At 36.1% G+C, this 17,130-nt stretch overlaps 1 protein-coding gene across 2 annotated transcripts; it reads right to left on the bottom strand.

The window, feature by feature from the left end:
* Positions 1-292: 292 nt before the first annotated feature.
* Positions 293-16,621, bottom strand: LOC105048968 (serine/threonine-protein kinase PBS1). Of its 2 annotated transcripts, none has more exons than XM_073261069.1 (6): positions 16,186-16,621; positions 15,356-15,561; positions 14,884-15,073; positions 2,957-3,348; positions 1,724-2,202; positions 293-645 (listed from the first exon to the last, which is right to left on the bottom strand). In XM_073261069.1, the coding sequence occupies exons 1-5, from the start codon at positions 16,304-16,306 to the stop codon at positions 1,726-1,728; spliced, it is 1,386 nt and encodes a 461-aa protein (XP_073117170.1). In that variant the 5' UTR covers positions 16,307-16,621; the 3' UTR covers positions 293-645; positions 1,724-1,725. The 2 variants fall into 2 exon arrangements, with proteins under 2 accessions (XP_073117170.1, XP_010926781.1); XM_010928479.4 differs by lacking the exon at positions 293-645 and adding an exon at positions 1,388-1,596 and having other exon boundaries at positions 16,186-16,620.
* Between the last annotated feature and the right edge of the window lie 509 nt (positions 16,622-17,130).

Genomic DNA, 17,130 nt, shown 5'->3' with positions numbered 1-17,130 from the left:
GAAGACTAGAAAAAGAAAGAGAACATATCCAAAAAAAAAAAAAAAAAAAGGAGGTCAATGATGATGGATATATAAGGAGCCGCATTCAAGAATAATGAAGCATAAGATGCTCAGAGAAAATTATATTGTATCTTACCACAAAAGAAAATATTATATTGTGGGAAAATAGATGTTGTTCAAGAATTATCAACCATAGACCATTAGTCTCCCCTTCATGTTATGATAGAGAACTTTAACAGCATGGTAATAATGGCAATGTACATTGTATGAGGGTGATATAGGAATACAACACTAAGAAAATACACCCAATAGCATTGGTGAAGGTACAAAACTAAGCAAACAACATTGAGAACTGCATCAACCTAGCACTAGCTTGGAATTAAAAACTGAAAGAAAATACAAAGCAATTACATGGTATGTTAGGTTAGCGTTTGTATTCAGCAAGGTAAGAATGATGACATAAGCAACTTTCATTGGCAAGAAAACGCCAAGACACAAGAGAGGTACCTGCCACTAGTTCGGGATTGAAAGACGTTGGCAGTGGCATCAAACTGAGCTCCAACCATGATAATAAAGTCTTGAGAAGTAATCTTAGAAGGATTTTAGTCAAAGTAAAAGAATCTCGACTAAAAGAAGACCAATTACCTATTAAAAAAATGACATTGTTTCCATTCAAATGGAAATAGACACCCCCAAATCATAATACATTGGCTCAAAAGCATGAGTGGGAAAAAGAATCATTGGAGGGAAATGATCAGCTTGACTGCTTATAGCTAACATTTCCATACGCCTAGGCAGACTATTTTATCCTGGTACTGAAATAACTAAAGTTCAATATATTCAACCAAAAAATAAAAAAAGAAACAGAAACAAGTTCTGTATAATTAATTCAGCTTAAAATGATCTCAAGCCAATGCTTGCCATCTTAGCTCCCTATAGAACATAACAAAACATATGGATATCAAATATCAATTAAGATTTTTACATTGCATCATGGCATCTTTACTCTCTTCTTTCAGCAAATGACATCAGTCAGGTCCAAGTGTGACATTTGTGTTTAATTTTTTTTTTCCTGGAAAGATACAATTTGGGAGATTGAAAGCAAAATATTGCAGATCACCAAGCCAACCACAGTCCAGGTGACCATCACTCATCATATCTTCATTTTTCATATTGAGTAAAAAAAATAAAATAAAATAAAACGAGGTTTTATTTAAAAGTATTTGTGATTTTTGGAATTTATAATGCGTAGCAAATATTTCAATACTTTTGATAGCATTGTAAAATATTAATGTATGTGGATCATATTGTGATTCTCTTTCATCCACAGAGCACATTCCATTCTTCAACCTCGAAGGAAACTTCGAGTACCGGTTAGTTTGCTTGCTTATGTGGAAAAGTAGGAACCTTTTCATATCATGGGAGATCAATGGAACACTTAGAACTGAGTAACAGTGGAAGAAAGTACTCAACATAGCTCCTCTTCCACGCAACTTTTTAGACTTCTATAAAGCACAAGAGTTTCAGTGACCAACTGTCAGCACCACTACATCCTTTCCTGCCTCTAATATTAGACACTCAACTCTGCTACTCCCTCTGTGTAGAAGATGTAATTGAGAAAAGGGGTGAAAAGAGAAGCAACAGCTAAAATGTCAATAGCACCTTGCTGTAAGATCTCACTTCTCTTGTACATAAAAAAAATGGAAGAGAAGCGAATACTAACCTCTATCCATTAGCATTTGAAGCATCTCGTTGATTAGCATTAGCCCGTATCTTCTCTCGCCAATTCTCTCCCCACAATTTTGCCTCTGCCACTGCTCGCTCCCGATCGAAATCCTTGTTCAAGGCCCCAACAACCACCCTTGGGGATTCCTCTCTTTCTTCTACAAATTTCCGGCCAGACCCTCCACCTTCCTCATTGTTTGCTAGTACTCTTACACCTCCTTGATGGCTTCTTTCATCATGGTCCCTGCCAGATCTGTTGCTGAAGGCATGCAATGCACCAGGGTCATAAGCTTGGGATGCCAGGTAGGAAAGTGCAGTGACAACATCAGCAATAAGAGGACGGGAGGCAGCTTGATCTTGGACGCACATGGATGCCACTGCAAGGGCTTGGTAGAGCCCACGCATAGGGAACCGTCCTTGCAGCTTTGGGTCAGCTAATTTTGGGAGCTTCCTTCGATCATTAAGTATGGGCCTTACCTGAGGAGGTACAAATACTAATGAATTACTTTAATCTCAAGAGTGAACATCATACATTACGTGAACACAAATCTAGAAATATATTCATATGATACATTGAGAAGCACAATCGGCTTATTTTATGAAGGTGCCATAAAGCTTCATTTGTTTCCTTAGAAGCATGGACGATACCAAGTTCAGATCAAATTTTTCCCCCAAAGAACCAGATGATTAATTTGCAGTTCCTTGCACACTGCTCAGCTCTGCATCACTTATGCCACTTGCAGACAAAGCGGTATACACCTTTTACAAATTATAGCGCAGACATTTAAAGTATCAAAATCACATTAGAGTCAAATTTTCCCTCTGATGCTGCCGGATTAATAGTCAATTTTAAGTGTCTAATATGGACACAAATATTTATGCATATTTGAATTTTTCCTCTGTAGTTTCTTAAGAGATTTGCTCAAGTGACAACTATGTATTAATCAAAATAGGTGAAACTAGGTAAAATTGGAGTTTTATGTCTGGAAAAGATAAGTGGCTCGTTATGCAAATTTGCATCAATATTTTCATTGTATCTGTGGAATGATAAAATACAGCCCCTAAAGAGTCCAAACCAAATAAGTCCCCTTTCAAAAATTGCCTGAAAATTGTAATTAGATATTCCCAGACTACTAGATGCAGTCTGAAAAGTGAAAATATAGCAGAGCATTCATTAGTTTGAAATTCAAAACCAAATCATAATCTACTATGAGTAGGTAAAAATGCTCACCCATGAAACAAGATTCTGTTCTCCTTGTGGTCTACTGTTATCAACGGCCCTCCGTCCAGTGATCAGCTCCAAAAGTACAACACCAAAACTGTAGACATCAGACTTAACCGTTAACTGTCCAGTCATAGCATATTCTGGAGCACAATATCCATAGGTACCCATCACCCTTGTTGATACATGAGATTTATCGCCAACTGGGCCAAGTTTTGCGAGCCCAAAATCTGAGAGCTTTGGGTCAAACCCCTCATCCAGGAGAATGTTGGATGCTTTGAAATCTCTATAAATAACAGGTGGGTTTGCCTTATGATGGAGATACTCCAACCCTTTCGCTGCACCTGTAGCAATCCTCATTCTCGTATTCCAGTCTAGTGGTTCCTTGTCAGGTGGCAGGTCTGTAATCATCCAACCACTCCAATTACCAGAGTTCTAGATTATTCAATCTTTTGAAAATGAGAAGTCTTTTGTTACATTCAAGCAGAAGATAAATATATTTTGCTACTTTGTCAAAAACAATAAGATATAGTATATAGTCCTGCCATGAATCCACATAGATATTTCTCGCAGCACCATCATTTCTTAGGAAATATGCATGCATCAAAAACTTTGGCGACAATGCATTAGACTTCTAAAATCTGAATTTCAAGCACGCACGATACCACAAGTTTCATGAGAAACTAGATATTGATGGGCATGTTATGCATCATCAAGTGCAAATTCTTGGTTGATTCAGGTTGTGTGATCTACCAGCAGATAAGCACTAATTGTCATCCTCTTGGGGCCAGCCAGTAGTCTTGTTTGGTCACATCTAGAAATCCAGATAAGGCATGTTCCTAAAGATCTTCTTTGTCCAATATTTTTGCAAAAACTGAATATGATTGGTCACTGAATCATCAAGTCACACAGACGTCTTAGATCAGCAGATTCATGTCTTGTTACTTAAGATACAAATTATAAAGATGTCACCACGGAACACCACAAGGAATTATTACACAAGTAAAAGATCTGCTCAAGTTTGACTTAAACCAAGCCCAAGGTCAATGATATCTTTTCTTTTTCTTTCAAACACTGGAACAATCACAGCAATCCAAAACTGAAACAACAATTCAGATCATAGAAAACAAAAAGCCAAAAACCCCTCTACTCATATGACACACATCAGGGTTCCTAGTGGATATCTCCCGTAGCTGACTAAAACCAGGACTTTCAACACAGATTAAAAAAGGGCTAGACTTTAGGTCCTCACTTAAATCCAAACTCAAAATTAAAAGATTCCATGGAACTTCCTTGCAGTCTGGAAAATTTTCATGGTATAATAAGCTAGTGAGTTGTTTTAAAAGAGACCGAGCGGATAATACTCATGAGCAAAGCTTTAAATTCCGTGGGACAGGACTGTCTCGATTTTTCTATGAAACAGGATGCACCACCGTCCCATCCCGTCCCGACACTTGGGACAGAGGATATCCCAAGATATCCCGACATATGGGATGGCACCTTGTCCCGGTGTCCCACGGGACGTCTCGCTAGGATCTGAATCTTTGCTTATGAGAAACATAAAGCTAGTTCTGAACTCATATTAAAACTCATGTCATAACAGCAGAAAAATCAAATGATTCTTTACAAACAAATTTCAGAGTTATCTAAGATATTCCCTTTAGACCATGTAATTTTTGATGCTCAAATTCTTTAAGAAACAAGTTCAGATATCAAGTATGAAAATTTATTTGAGAAACATAAAACAGTATAACAGGACGATAACTCCACCTTTTGCTGTCTTATAAAATCTTAAAGTATCCAGATCAATTCCAACATATTGTTTGATTCCTTAAGATTTAGACAATATAAATTCATTATATGTCAGAACAAAAAACATAGATCCTATCAATAACAAAAAAAATGCATTCTGTCCAAAAAAACAATAATTAATAAAAAGCTTCACAAATATTGCAAAAATAGATGGAATGGTAGTCCATATTTAGACATCAATTATTTAAGGAAAAAATATATTCATCTTTATTTCCATAAATTATTGCTATAAAGGCGGCTTTCTCATATAAGGGCCTATTTGGATGTCTAAGATTTATAACCTTAGGATAAAATTCATAACGGAATGTAGGTTTTGATCCTATAGGATTATACATAGGGTTATACATAAAATCCTATTGGAAAAAAAACTCTGTGTTGCTAATCCTAACCCATATTTAGATGATAAATTAGGATTTCTTCTCCATCACTTGTTTCTCTTTCCCTCCTCTCTCTACTGCTTCTTTTATCAAAATAATAAACGTATCATTATCAAAATATCATATTAATCATTATAATTACAAAATAATTCATATCAAGAAAAAGCTAACATATCTTTGTATATCTTTAGAATTTTAAATTAAAATCCATTCAGCTTTGGGATGGATTTGAAAATCGCCCCACGAGTACCTGCCAAAATAATAAAATTATCATTATTAAAATAATATTAATCATTATAATTGCAAAATAATTCATATCAAGCAAAGCTAACATATCTTTGTATGTCTTTGGAATTTAAAATTTAAATTCGTTCATGTTTGGGATGGATTTGGAATTTGCCTCTCAAATAACCGCTCTTGAATTTGATTATATATTCTATAAATTTTTATCATAAATTTATAAAGAAACTTAAAAAATAGGAGGATATAAGGATTTGAACTCCAAGTTTTTTAATGGCCTAAGGTTTGTTGTACCGATACCAATTCGCATACCGGCACCGAGCCGATACGATATGGTACGGTACTAATGCCGTACTGTACCGACACACAGTATGCTCTGGCGTACTGGTTCGGTACCGGTATAAATTTTTTTTTTGTTTTATTTTTTTTTAGATCTTCAAGTTATTAATTCATAATTATAACCCCAAAATTACATTATATTACATATTATTGACATATTTAAGTTCAGTTTTTGAGTTTGGTAGCGGTACAGAAAATCTTAATCCAAAATTTTAAATATGTATTTATTTACATTATATTACAACTCTATCATCCTAAAATTAAAAAAAAAATATACAAATGTGCATTAAAATATATCTAAACTTTTAAAGTACAAGACACAAAAAATGATATACTAACCTCAAGATCTGCTCTGCATTTAATATCTCGTCGAGTGTCTTGACGCTTGTAGATATCTGAATTATTGGTATAGTCTGGAAGAACATCAGTCCATCCTTCTAATCAAAAAGCACTGTACTCCTGAATATTCATCCCATAAAGCATCCTCTCTGGATTATAAGACATCTCAGATCTCTCATTCAAACTCTGACACTGAGAAGTATCTTCGAGATGATGATATGGCTATGGAGGATCCCATCCAAATATGTCGGTAGTAAAATCTGATTCATAAGATGCTTCAGACTGCACAAGATAATAACCACAAGAAGACGATATCTCGAATGCACCATATCCATATGGATCATAAGGTGACTGTGGATAATAGGATCCATAATGCAAGGATGATCCAGATACATCCATGGATCCTACTTCACGTGCAAGATCGTCTGCAGCTGCATCGTATGCTGGACGGTCTCTAGGAGCCCATCGTCTATATGAAATCGGCTCTCCACGGTCTCTACCGACTCATCCACCATGATCCCTATTTTGTATGGTGTGTATAAACTGAGACTTATCGGTGAATCGAATATCACCCTACGGCTATGTCTCATAAGTAGTGGTATCCTATCTTTCAGTTTCTCTCTAATCATCAGATCTATGACTACTACTACTAGTATCATCATCACTCTTTCTGATCTTCGAATTTGAACCAGATAGCTCCTGTACTCTCGAGAGTGATGCACGTGCAACTGTCTTTTCTTTTTCCCCTTGTGCCCCTCTGTGACTAAATTTTCTATGATTGGAAGGATGGATGTCTTGTTGCTAACTGCTGACCTCGTCTAAACATTTATGGCTCAAACCTCTGCAATGATATATCGGACATCGAGTCATGTGATGAATGAGTCCCCTATGTCCCCTCAGACTGTAGCTGATCAATTAGAATCTTATGTAAAATATTTCTTTCTGCCCATTATCCTGGATCCACCCTGATCTTCCAAGCTACCACACTGGCTGGTCGTGGAAGAGACCCCAGCTCATCAAGTTCTGGCTCCTACTGCTGACCTGTAAGCCATTCGATGATCGGATCATCATCTTCGTCAGCATAATCATCTAGTGTCGGATCAGTGTACTTCAATTGTACTTCCTTCTAAATGCATTTTAACCTCAACCTCAGATTATAGTGAATATATACAAAATCATTGAGGTACTTTTGTGTCAGACGATTTCTTTGTTTGCTGTGGATAAAGATGAAAATCGACCAATTGCGCTCACAGCCACTAGCAGAGACCGTCTAAGAAATAATGCAGATAGCCATACCTCTTAAATATTCTGCGGACATTTCAAAATGAATCCATCATTCAGCTGCAAAAGCAAAATTACATATCAAATTTTATGATATTATTAGGCATTTGATATCAATCTATGCTGCTCATTATTGATATGAAATTTATCTGAATTCATTTGCTTTTTTCTTATAACAGCTGATAGAACTCCAAAGCTATCTGATCCCTCTTTAAACTGTTTCGTCTGTAAAAAAATATATTTATTAAATTTATAAATATATCGTTGAATACAGATCGAATTCAGTTGAATAATCACATCTGTTTGAAACTAGCATACCTCTTACAGATACAAGGATGCGATTTTTGGATCGAACACCATCTTATATATCACATTATGAAGAGCAGCAAGAAGCTCATCATCCATATCTATCCCATGAATGGTATACTGAAATCTCGGATTCAAATAGTAAGCTACAGATAAATTTCATAATTGATTAAATACACTTTTATAAGTATAAAAAAATATTTTAAAATATTTTTGAATCCGTACTTACCAACTAGATACAAATCTCTACTCATCTGATAGTCCCAATGGTGCTCAATGATGTTAATAAATTCTTGAGTATGCTTCAGATCATTCTCACTGATCTGTTTCTTTATCCTCTCCATCATGTAATATAAGAAGCCCATCTGCGGGTATCGTTCACTATCCACAACGTAAAGCATCTCATATAATGGCTTAATAGCCTTAACTATCTTCTCAGTCCGCTGTCAGAATGACTGACTCGTCATCAAATTCTCCACATGACTTCCATCAGTGCCGACCCTCACATATCTGCTCTCTCGCCACTCAGCACCAACAAACATCTGATGTAAGGTTGCTTTCTTCTGAAAAAGACCATCAAGTGCTATGTAGTTGATAACAAATCGTGTGACATCAGTCTTAAGATCTTTCCCCAGTATATGTCTGCATCAATAAAAGGATCCATGTGTGATTGTAGATGAATCTAATAATACTCTGGGCAATCTCCACTACCTGCTACACCCTACGAATCTTCCCAATATCCATCAATATAAGATCAATGCAATGTACAGCACATGAGATCCAGTATATTTGTAGTCGCTGCTCCATCAGTAACTCTCCGATAGCCTTATATTGTGGCCTATTATCTGTGATGACTTACACGACATACTGCTCACCCACTGAATCAATCACCTCCTCCATCAGATCAAGGATATACGAGGCATCGTGTATCTTATCTAAAGCATCAATTGATTTGTGAAAAAATATTTTTCCATCACAGTATGTCAAAAAATTAATGATGCTCTATCTAGTAGGATCGATCTAACCATCACAAATCACTGTCAGTCCGTATGTAGGTCATTTATTCTTGTAAAAAGCAATCCATCTCTGCAGATCCTCTTTGTTACTGTCAAGAAGCTGACCATAGATGTCCTTAGGTCCTGACGGATCTACACCCTGTCCGGCAGCCTCTATGGCTGAAATAACAAATCAATAGTAAAAATTACCTGCTGCATTTGCTGGAATATAACTGAAATAAAACCATAATCCAATAGCTCGCCACATATCCTTCTTATTTTTTTCACTATAGTGTCAATCTTCTGTTGCTTTGAATCCTTGCTGGAAAAAGCATGTAGATCCAAATTATAGATGATGGCTCCTGCTGGAATATCTCTAAAAGATCTCCTACTGTTAAAAGCTCCCAACAAAGATGACATGCTGTGTCTGATCCCTTTACCACTGGACTCTCTGACTAAGGTAGTCCTTTTGAACTCAGATTCTCCCCCACCGATTACTGATCCAGATCCTGATTCGTAGCATGATGGTCCAAATCGCTCTCTATACCTGACCATCTCTTCCTACCAGTACTGATCATCCAAACTCGTCTGAATAGCAGCCTCAATTTGTGCCTCCTCATTATCTGAAGCGGAAGCCTCTTCTGACTCTCTAGAGTGATAAGAAGGTGGTTCTGCAGCTCAATGATCCACTTCCGTCCTCTTCTGCTTTGTCCTTTCCTTCACCGCTTTCGAATCAACGAAGTACTTCTTCATCAATTATCGGATCTCCTGTGGATATTTCCGACACATGGACATATCAGGATAACCACCGTCAGATACTGCTTCAATCTAGTCACCCCTCCTCTCTTGAACTCTGTGTTGCACCATTTACATTTCCAATGATACTGAGCCGAGAACATCTCGCCATGATCCCAATCAATGTCACGCTCTGAATCTTTCTTCTTACTCATTTCTGCATGTATAATAAAACACAGCAGTTTAATAATTATTAAAAAAATATTATATATAAATTCAAAAAAAATTCAATAATAATTTTAAAACTAATAAATTCAAAAAAATATGTTATATGCTTCAAATAATATTTTTAAATTAAATATAATATAATATTAATTTTACATATTTTTATTTGATAATATTTTTTATTATTTAAATAATTATAAAAATATTTTTTAATTTCAAAACTTTCAAAAAAAATTTGAGGTTAGATTCAAGTAGCTTGAATCATTCTAAATATGATTCTGAAACTTTGATTTTTTATTTTTTCAATTTATTTTTTAATAATTTTTTTATAAATAAATATATATTTAAAAAATATATAATTAATGAAAATCAACGAATGTCACGATCTGAATCTTTCTTCTTTCAAATTTTTACAAGTATACCAAAACATGATAGTTTAATAATTATTAAAAAAATATTATATATAAATTCAAAAAAAAATTCAATAATAATTTTAAAACTTATAAATTCAAAAGAATATGTTATATGCTTCAAATAATATTTTTGAATTAACTAAAATATAATACTATTTTTATATTTTTTTCATTTAAGAATATTTTTTTATTATTTAAATAATTATAAAAATATTTTTTAATTTCAAAAATTTAAAAAAAAATCTGAGGTTAGATTCAAGTAGCTTGAATCATTCTAAATATGATTCTGAAACTCTGATTTTTTATTTTTCTTGAATTTATTTTTTTAATAATTTTTTTATGAATAAATATATATTTAAAAAATATATAATTAATAAAAATCAACGATTTTAGTGTCATCATGTAGATCTTCCAAAGATCTATCACATACGATCAAATCATACCAAAATAACAAAATTTTGATATAATTTTCTCTTATTTTCATACTTCTTCGTTCTTATCCTTTTTTAGTCACAAAAACATAAAAAATAAAATATTTACTAAAAGAATAATACATTACATTATTTTTGATCAAAAATCAATATTTTCTCGAACCAGTGCTACAATTTGACAGAATTTTTTTTTCTAATTTTTTTCACGTGTCGTCGAATGCCTGAGAGCTCGAAAGTTCTCTAAGAGAGCTCTCAGGTCTCTCAGAGAAAGTATCTGGACTGCCACTAAATGACAGCCCAGACCCCACTACACCCCCCACCTCCCCCATGTGGATCTTGTCGGAATGGTTCGATTCAACGTCGAATTGAACCAAACTGTACCGAGCCATACCACCCGATTTTGGACGGTATGGCCCAGAACCGTGCCGAACCACCCGATTCGATGCAGTTCGGATGTGGTTTTCGAAAAAAAGGGCCAAACCGGATCGGCTGGCCGTCGATTCGGTTCGGTATGCCCCATACCAAACGGTTTGGCCCGGTACGGCATTCTCTGGGCCTAACCACTATCTTAACCAATAAGCCACAAGTTCACATCTTCTTTAAATTGATTGATAATAAATTTATACGGTTTAGATTGTTATATATAAATACCCAACACAAAATCCTAGCCATCATCTAAGCTTCCCTGTTCGGCAGCTCCAAGCCACCCACCCGATTGAGACTCCCAGGGATGTAAAAAATAGAGGAAAAACCTGGGGAAGACAGGAAAAATCAATGAAAAAAAGGGAAAGATGGAAAAAATTAAAGGTAAGACCTTTTCCCGCATAGATTGGTCATTTTTTTTTTCTTTTCACTTCTTTTTCTTTTCATTTCATGCTCTTTTTCGAAAATCTGTGGCGAAGGAGAGCACTTGAGGGATGTCGGAGGGGTTTCTTAGGTTCTGGGGGGGGCGAGGAGATGGAGGTCGAGGGAAGGCCATCGGTTGGGGGAGGGAGAGGAGGGAGAGGAAGGAGAGGGGCCAAAAGGGGGCAGTTGGAGAGGGGTAGGAGTCGGAAGAGGGGGAGGGCGCCGACGTGGGAGGAAGGAGATGGTGTGGGCAAAAGAAATCGGAGATGATGGAGGTGCGAGCCCAACAATCGTAAGACAAATATGACCTCTAGAGGTCATTTTTTTTCCTATGGGATTAGCCACTTCTTATTTTTCTTTTATCCCACAATTAAATCATTCAAACATTTGGAAAGGAAATGCGATTTATATCCATAGGATTTGGGGCAATCCTATCCTTTCCAAACAGGTCCTAAGGATTGAGAAATTTAAAGCAAGATGAAGAGCACATGAATGAATAATTTTACAAAATCATATAATAGAGAATAAGAGAAGCTATTTCCTGGTGATGGATGAAAAGCATGTTGAGTCTGTTATGTATTGGAGATGTTTGAAGATAATTACATTGGAATATTACTCAGCAAACAAGGTAGCTATATAGGGAGCAAGAACAAATTGAGATAAGCCCTAAGAAGCCAAGTTACTTGTTAATTGGCATATTCTCTAAACTCACTGGTTTTCTTTAAGTTCCCAAAGATACCCTTGGGTGCATGTTACTGCAGATGATATAGAGTTGATTGCTATGAATAAGGGTGAATGCTACCAAAGAAAAAGTAGGAAATTCTAACAGGAAAAAGGTTCAAATCAGTTTAGAATGCAGGTTGTGCAAAATCTATGCAAACATTTATAAACCAAAGAATATCATTTGTTTTGATGACCAAGAAATTCATCAAACATATTACTTCATGACCTTAGATCTATCAAATAAAAATGGTTTATGTGGATGACTCAAACAAGATGAAATCAGAATGGATGAATTAAAGGTGTCGCTAAGGTGTCACATAGTCATTAATAGCACTTATGCGAAAAATGTGTAAGCCAGAAAAGAGAACACATGAGCATAATAAGCATGAGCTAAGAAAGTTAAGGTTAAGGTGAACTATAATTAATGACAAATTAAAAATATGTGAACATAGGATGTTTTAGAGTACAACATCAAATAAGGTGGGAGATTTATTATAAAGATTGATGGAAATTTTTGTCATAGGTTATCTGCACAGGATCAGGGCGAGAGTTTTCTGTCCAATTAGTCAAAAAGAAGAGATCAAAGAAGACTTGGATGAACAAAGTGCAAAGAGATTTGGAAGAGGGAGGAAAAAAGAAAGAAAGAAAGAATTATATGTTAGACAATTTGGCATCACACACAAACAAAATGAAATCATACTTGTTGCAAAAAAAAAAAGTTCTATGTCAATAATGTCTATGTTCAAGACTGAAACATAAATCACAAGATTAAAATGTAAGCCTTTGCTTCACCAATTAGTGGCTAAGATACAATATTGCATTATATTTTGGTCAATCCAGGGATTCATATCCCAACGACATTAGCATGTCCGGACACTATTGTAACATTCCAATGAAGGAACGGTACCGAAATGCCCCCTCAAGCACAAGCTCCCACATGGTTCAAGATGTTCCAGCTATCCTGATTGTTACAGGTCAGGATAGTTGGGAACTTGGGATGCTAGATTGGCGCTCGATACCCACCAGGATAGTGCATCTCACTCAAGAAAGAGAAAGAGAGAAAACGAAAAAAATGGTGTCTCGGTACCTTATCAGGATGCCTGCCCATCTCAAGTGCCAAGATGAAGGCATCCCTTTAGCATACCAGCCTGGGACCAAACCAGGATGGGTATTGGTACCATGACTTGAATCCTATTGGTCAATTATTACAATCACCGGCATCAAAACTTGAATCCTTTGGACAATCATTATAATCATCCTGCAATCTACTTAGTCTCAGAACATGAACTCAAATACTTGCAGAAGAAACTTCAGTTTTTGCACAAACATATGACAAATTATGCATGGATATGTATATGTACACTATATTACATAAGCAAGGCCACAACCACCTCTTTTTTGCACAACAGAGGGGGCTTCTGCTATCTCCAACAGTTTTGAAAAGATGGGCCTGATTAAGTGTGCTGTCAATGCCTACCAATTATGAATTGATGCTCATAACCAACTGGAAAAATACAATAGGACTGCATGATGTAGCTAACGCAAAGACGAACATGCATTTATCAAATGGGACACAAATTGATCCACTGCCTACAAGTAATCAGAAATAAGCAGTGCCTTTTTGGTGAAAGGAGAACATGGATCCTAGAGATTGTAGCTCTATGGTCTAACAGGCTCAATTTGATACCTGCACAGGGGTGGTGGAGACAGGGATCCTGGGTGACTATGTCCCCATAAGGTTCAAAACCGCACTTCTTCTAAAACATGCCACAGCATCTTAGTTACATTCCTCTACCCAAACACTTCAATCCCCTCCACGCCAACCACCTCACATGCACAAAAACAAAGAGATAGAAAGGAGAAAAGAGGCAACACCAGTCCTATGGCCCCTCACCCTCCAGTACTCCTGTAAGAGGCTCCCCCCTCAACAAATAACATTCACATCCCACTCAAAATCAAATACTTCTTCTTTATTAAATTCTTTGAGTGCACCATCGCATGGGCATTTACTAGAGTGCAATTATCTGAATGAGAATTGCTGCCATTGAACTACAAAAAGAAAGTAATTAAACTTCTCATTGATTTTCAGCAATAAGTTATAGATTCTCTTTGGTCTAGAAAGAAGGATAAATATGGTTGAGTATACATGACATTGATTTACACATACAATGTCATGTATCACAGGTGCATAAAAATTAGTGATTTGATAATGCACAGATGGCTGACAAAGAGAAAGAAATTGGTAAATCCTAAAAAATATCTGAACTAGGACACACAAACTTATTCAATATAATAAGGAACTTTGTTGCCTCCAATATGATCCACCATTTTATAACATGACTTCAAGCTGCGTCCAAGTCTCTTAACTTTATCTAATATGCATAGCATTTAAAGAAAAGAAGAGACCCTGGGCGATCATGAAGGCTCCAAATGAAAACTCCTAAATGTCTATAAATTGACAAAACGATGTTAGCTGTTTCGAGACGCACTCAAATATTGTATAACTTCGTTGTCATCTAATTCTGCTTACACAAAAGACTGAAAAACTTGATATTAGAAGGCCAAAAAAACATGATTGAATCATGAGATGACAATATATTTATAGTTTAGGAACTAGATATTCAGCCTTTTTTTCTTAATCTTCAAAACTGTAACACAGAACAAATTAAAAAAGAATAACAGGAATTTAAAAATAAATTTTTAAAAAAAATGCTGTTCAAGAGAACAAAGATATGCAGGAAGAAACATTCTATTCCACATGGTTGTACTCAACTACTTGTAGCTTCTTAGGTGCCAGATAAAGGAAGATTAATAACTCTGAACTAAGTGAAGAAATTAAAAAAAAAAAAAAAATGAAAGGTCTAGAGACCGTACCCAATAAATGATCTTCCAATGAACCCAAGGGCATAAATTCATATACAAGAAGGCGTTGATCTCCATCAGCACAGTAACCAATTAAATTTACAAGATTAGGATGATGCAATAAGCTCAGCATAAGAACTTCGACAAGAAATTCTCTGTTCCCCTGAAGTCCATTTTTATCCAACTGTTTCACGGCTACAACCTGATGGTATAAGTATGCAGACCCATCATTAAATGTATCAATCTAATTCCATCTTGTAGAATCATAAAAATTCTTGACATGTGCACATACAAAATCCTTTCCCAATGTATACATTTTCTATTTGCTTATAGATTTTGATACCAAATCAAGCAAATAGAAACAAAATCCTTTCAATTGCAAAATCTTTTCTATTTGCTTATAGATCTTGACATGTGCACATACAAAAGCCTTTCACTTGCAAGAAACAAAATGAAAGTTTCATATGTTAAAGATGATGATCACCTTGCCAGTGCTCTCTAGGTACCCCTTGTAGACCCGGCCAAATCCCCCTTCCCCTATAAGGCACTTAGGTCTAAAATTCCCTGTGGCAGCAGCAAGCTCCCGAAAAGTGAACGTCTGTGCCGAGATAGTAACACCAGACCCATCCTTCTGATACTGTGTTTCCCTTTCTGATCTTGAGTTGCTTTTAGACCTCATACTATCAGCTACTGTAAATCCAACAAACAGCATAAATACAACCTAACTTGTGCAGGAAGTAAAATTTCATTCAGTTTTAGCAATCCAAGATCTTAAAGAAAAATTCTCAACTCCATTATAGATCAGAGGGAGGGGAGAAAACTACTAAATCTACACCAAACAAACCTGGAAATTAGATAATTGTTTGCTCCAACACCCATAAAATTTATTACTTATATCGGCCAAAAAAAAGATTAAAACTTTGAAACATTTGAAAGTTGACTGACTAAGTAAAATTCATAGCTTATACAAGCCAACTAAAAATAAAAATAAAAATTTAAAACGGTTTCTAAAATTCCATTCAGTCATTCAAATTAAATCAAAGATCAAGAGAGGAAGCAATATCTGTGTGAACTTTTTTCAAAACAAAAACAACAAAAAAAAAAAAACTTTGTTGTTCTTCCTTCTCTAATGATCCAATGTAAAAAACAATCCACGGCTAACCAAATCATAGTTTGAGAACATTTCGGCGCCCCAGATCAAAGTAAAACGAAAATCCATTAACTTTACGACCCCAGATATTCAGATTGGATCCAGCCATAGAAAAATTCAATTTAAAAAAAAAAAAAAAAACAAAAACAAAAACTCGAACTAACCCGAGGATACTAGGTCCACACGGGGAGGGACCATGGGCTGCTCCTCCCTTTTATCCTCCCTCTCGCTCCCTGTGTCGAACACCCCCTCATCGCTCGAATCGAAGCACGGGAAACAACCCATCAACCTGACCAGCCTCAAGCTCGATGAAAAACCCCTAAAGATCGGATTTTTCCATCCAAGCCTCTCCCTCCTCGCCCATTTTCTCCACCAAATACACTGCCGTATCAAATTTTATCCAATTTTTTCCACCGCCGCCGATCCAATCGAAGTCATTCGACGGAATGGATCGGCGAAGGAACGAATCATCGAAAAAGGGGTGGGTGTTGGGGGTTGGGAAAGGAGAGAAGGAGAGAAGCGTTTAGCTTCGGAACGAGGTGAAGAGTGGGAGGGGCGAGCCGGCGGATGTTATATCTCGGAAAAGAGACGGCAAAGTCTGTGCCGAATTTATCGAAATTAACGTGGGCATCCATACAGAGAATCCTTTCCAAATATGGCGTCTAAAAAAATAAAGTTGGGGGTGTGGATATACAAAATCCGAGCGAATCTGGTGGCGACCGCGTTGGATGGAACGCAGCCATCAGTGTATCCCACGTGCTACCCACTTGACATGCCCAAAGATTGCTGCATTCTGCCTGTGCGGTGAGTTAAAGTCGCTTCTTTAATAATTTATTAAATTTGTGCTATTAATGGCGTGGAAGGTTTGAAATTGGATAAGATGTGGCCGACTTCGGAACAGTGAAATTAATTCATTAATATCTAATCTATCAGTGGACATGGGATAAGTACATGGCCGACTTCACAACAGTGAATTTAATTCTCTGCCCTTATAATCAGTAGTAAACTTTTGCTAGATAAGATAGCAGCTAATCTGATCGAATAAGATCAACACAAAAATGTTGAAACTAAGGCAATTGCGAATTTAATATTTTCCATGCTAACTTGCA

The sequence above is a fragment of the Elaeis guineensis genome, chromosome 7 (genome assembly GCF_000442705.2).
Source record: "Elaeis guineensis isolate ETL-2024a chromosome 7, EG11, whole genome shotgun sequence".
Lineage (NCBI taxonomy): Eukaryota > Viridiplantae > Streptophyta > Magnoliopsida > Arecales > Arecaceae > Elaeis > Elaeis guineensis.
This window is presented reverse-complemented; position numbering and strand designations above follow the sequence as displayed.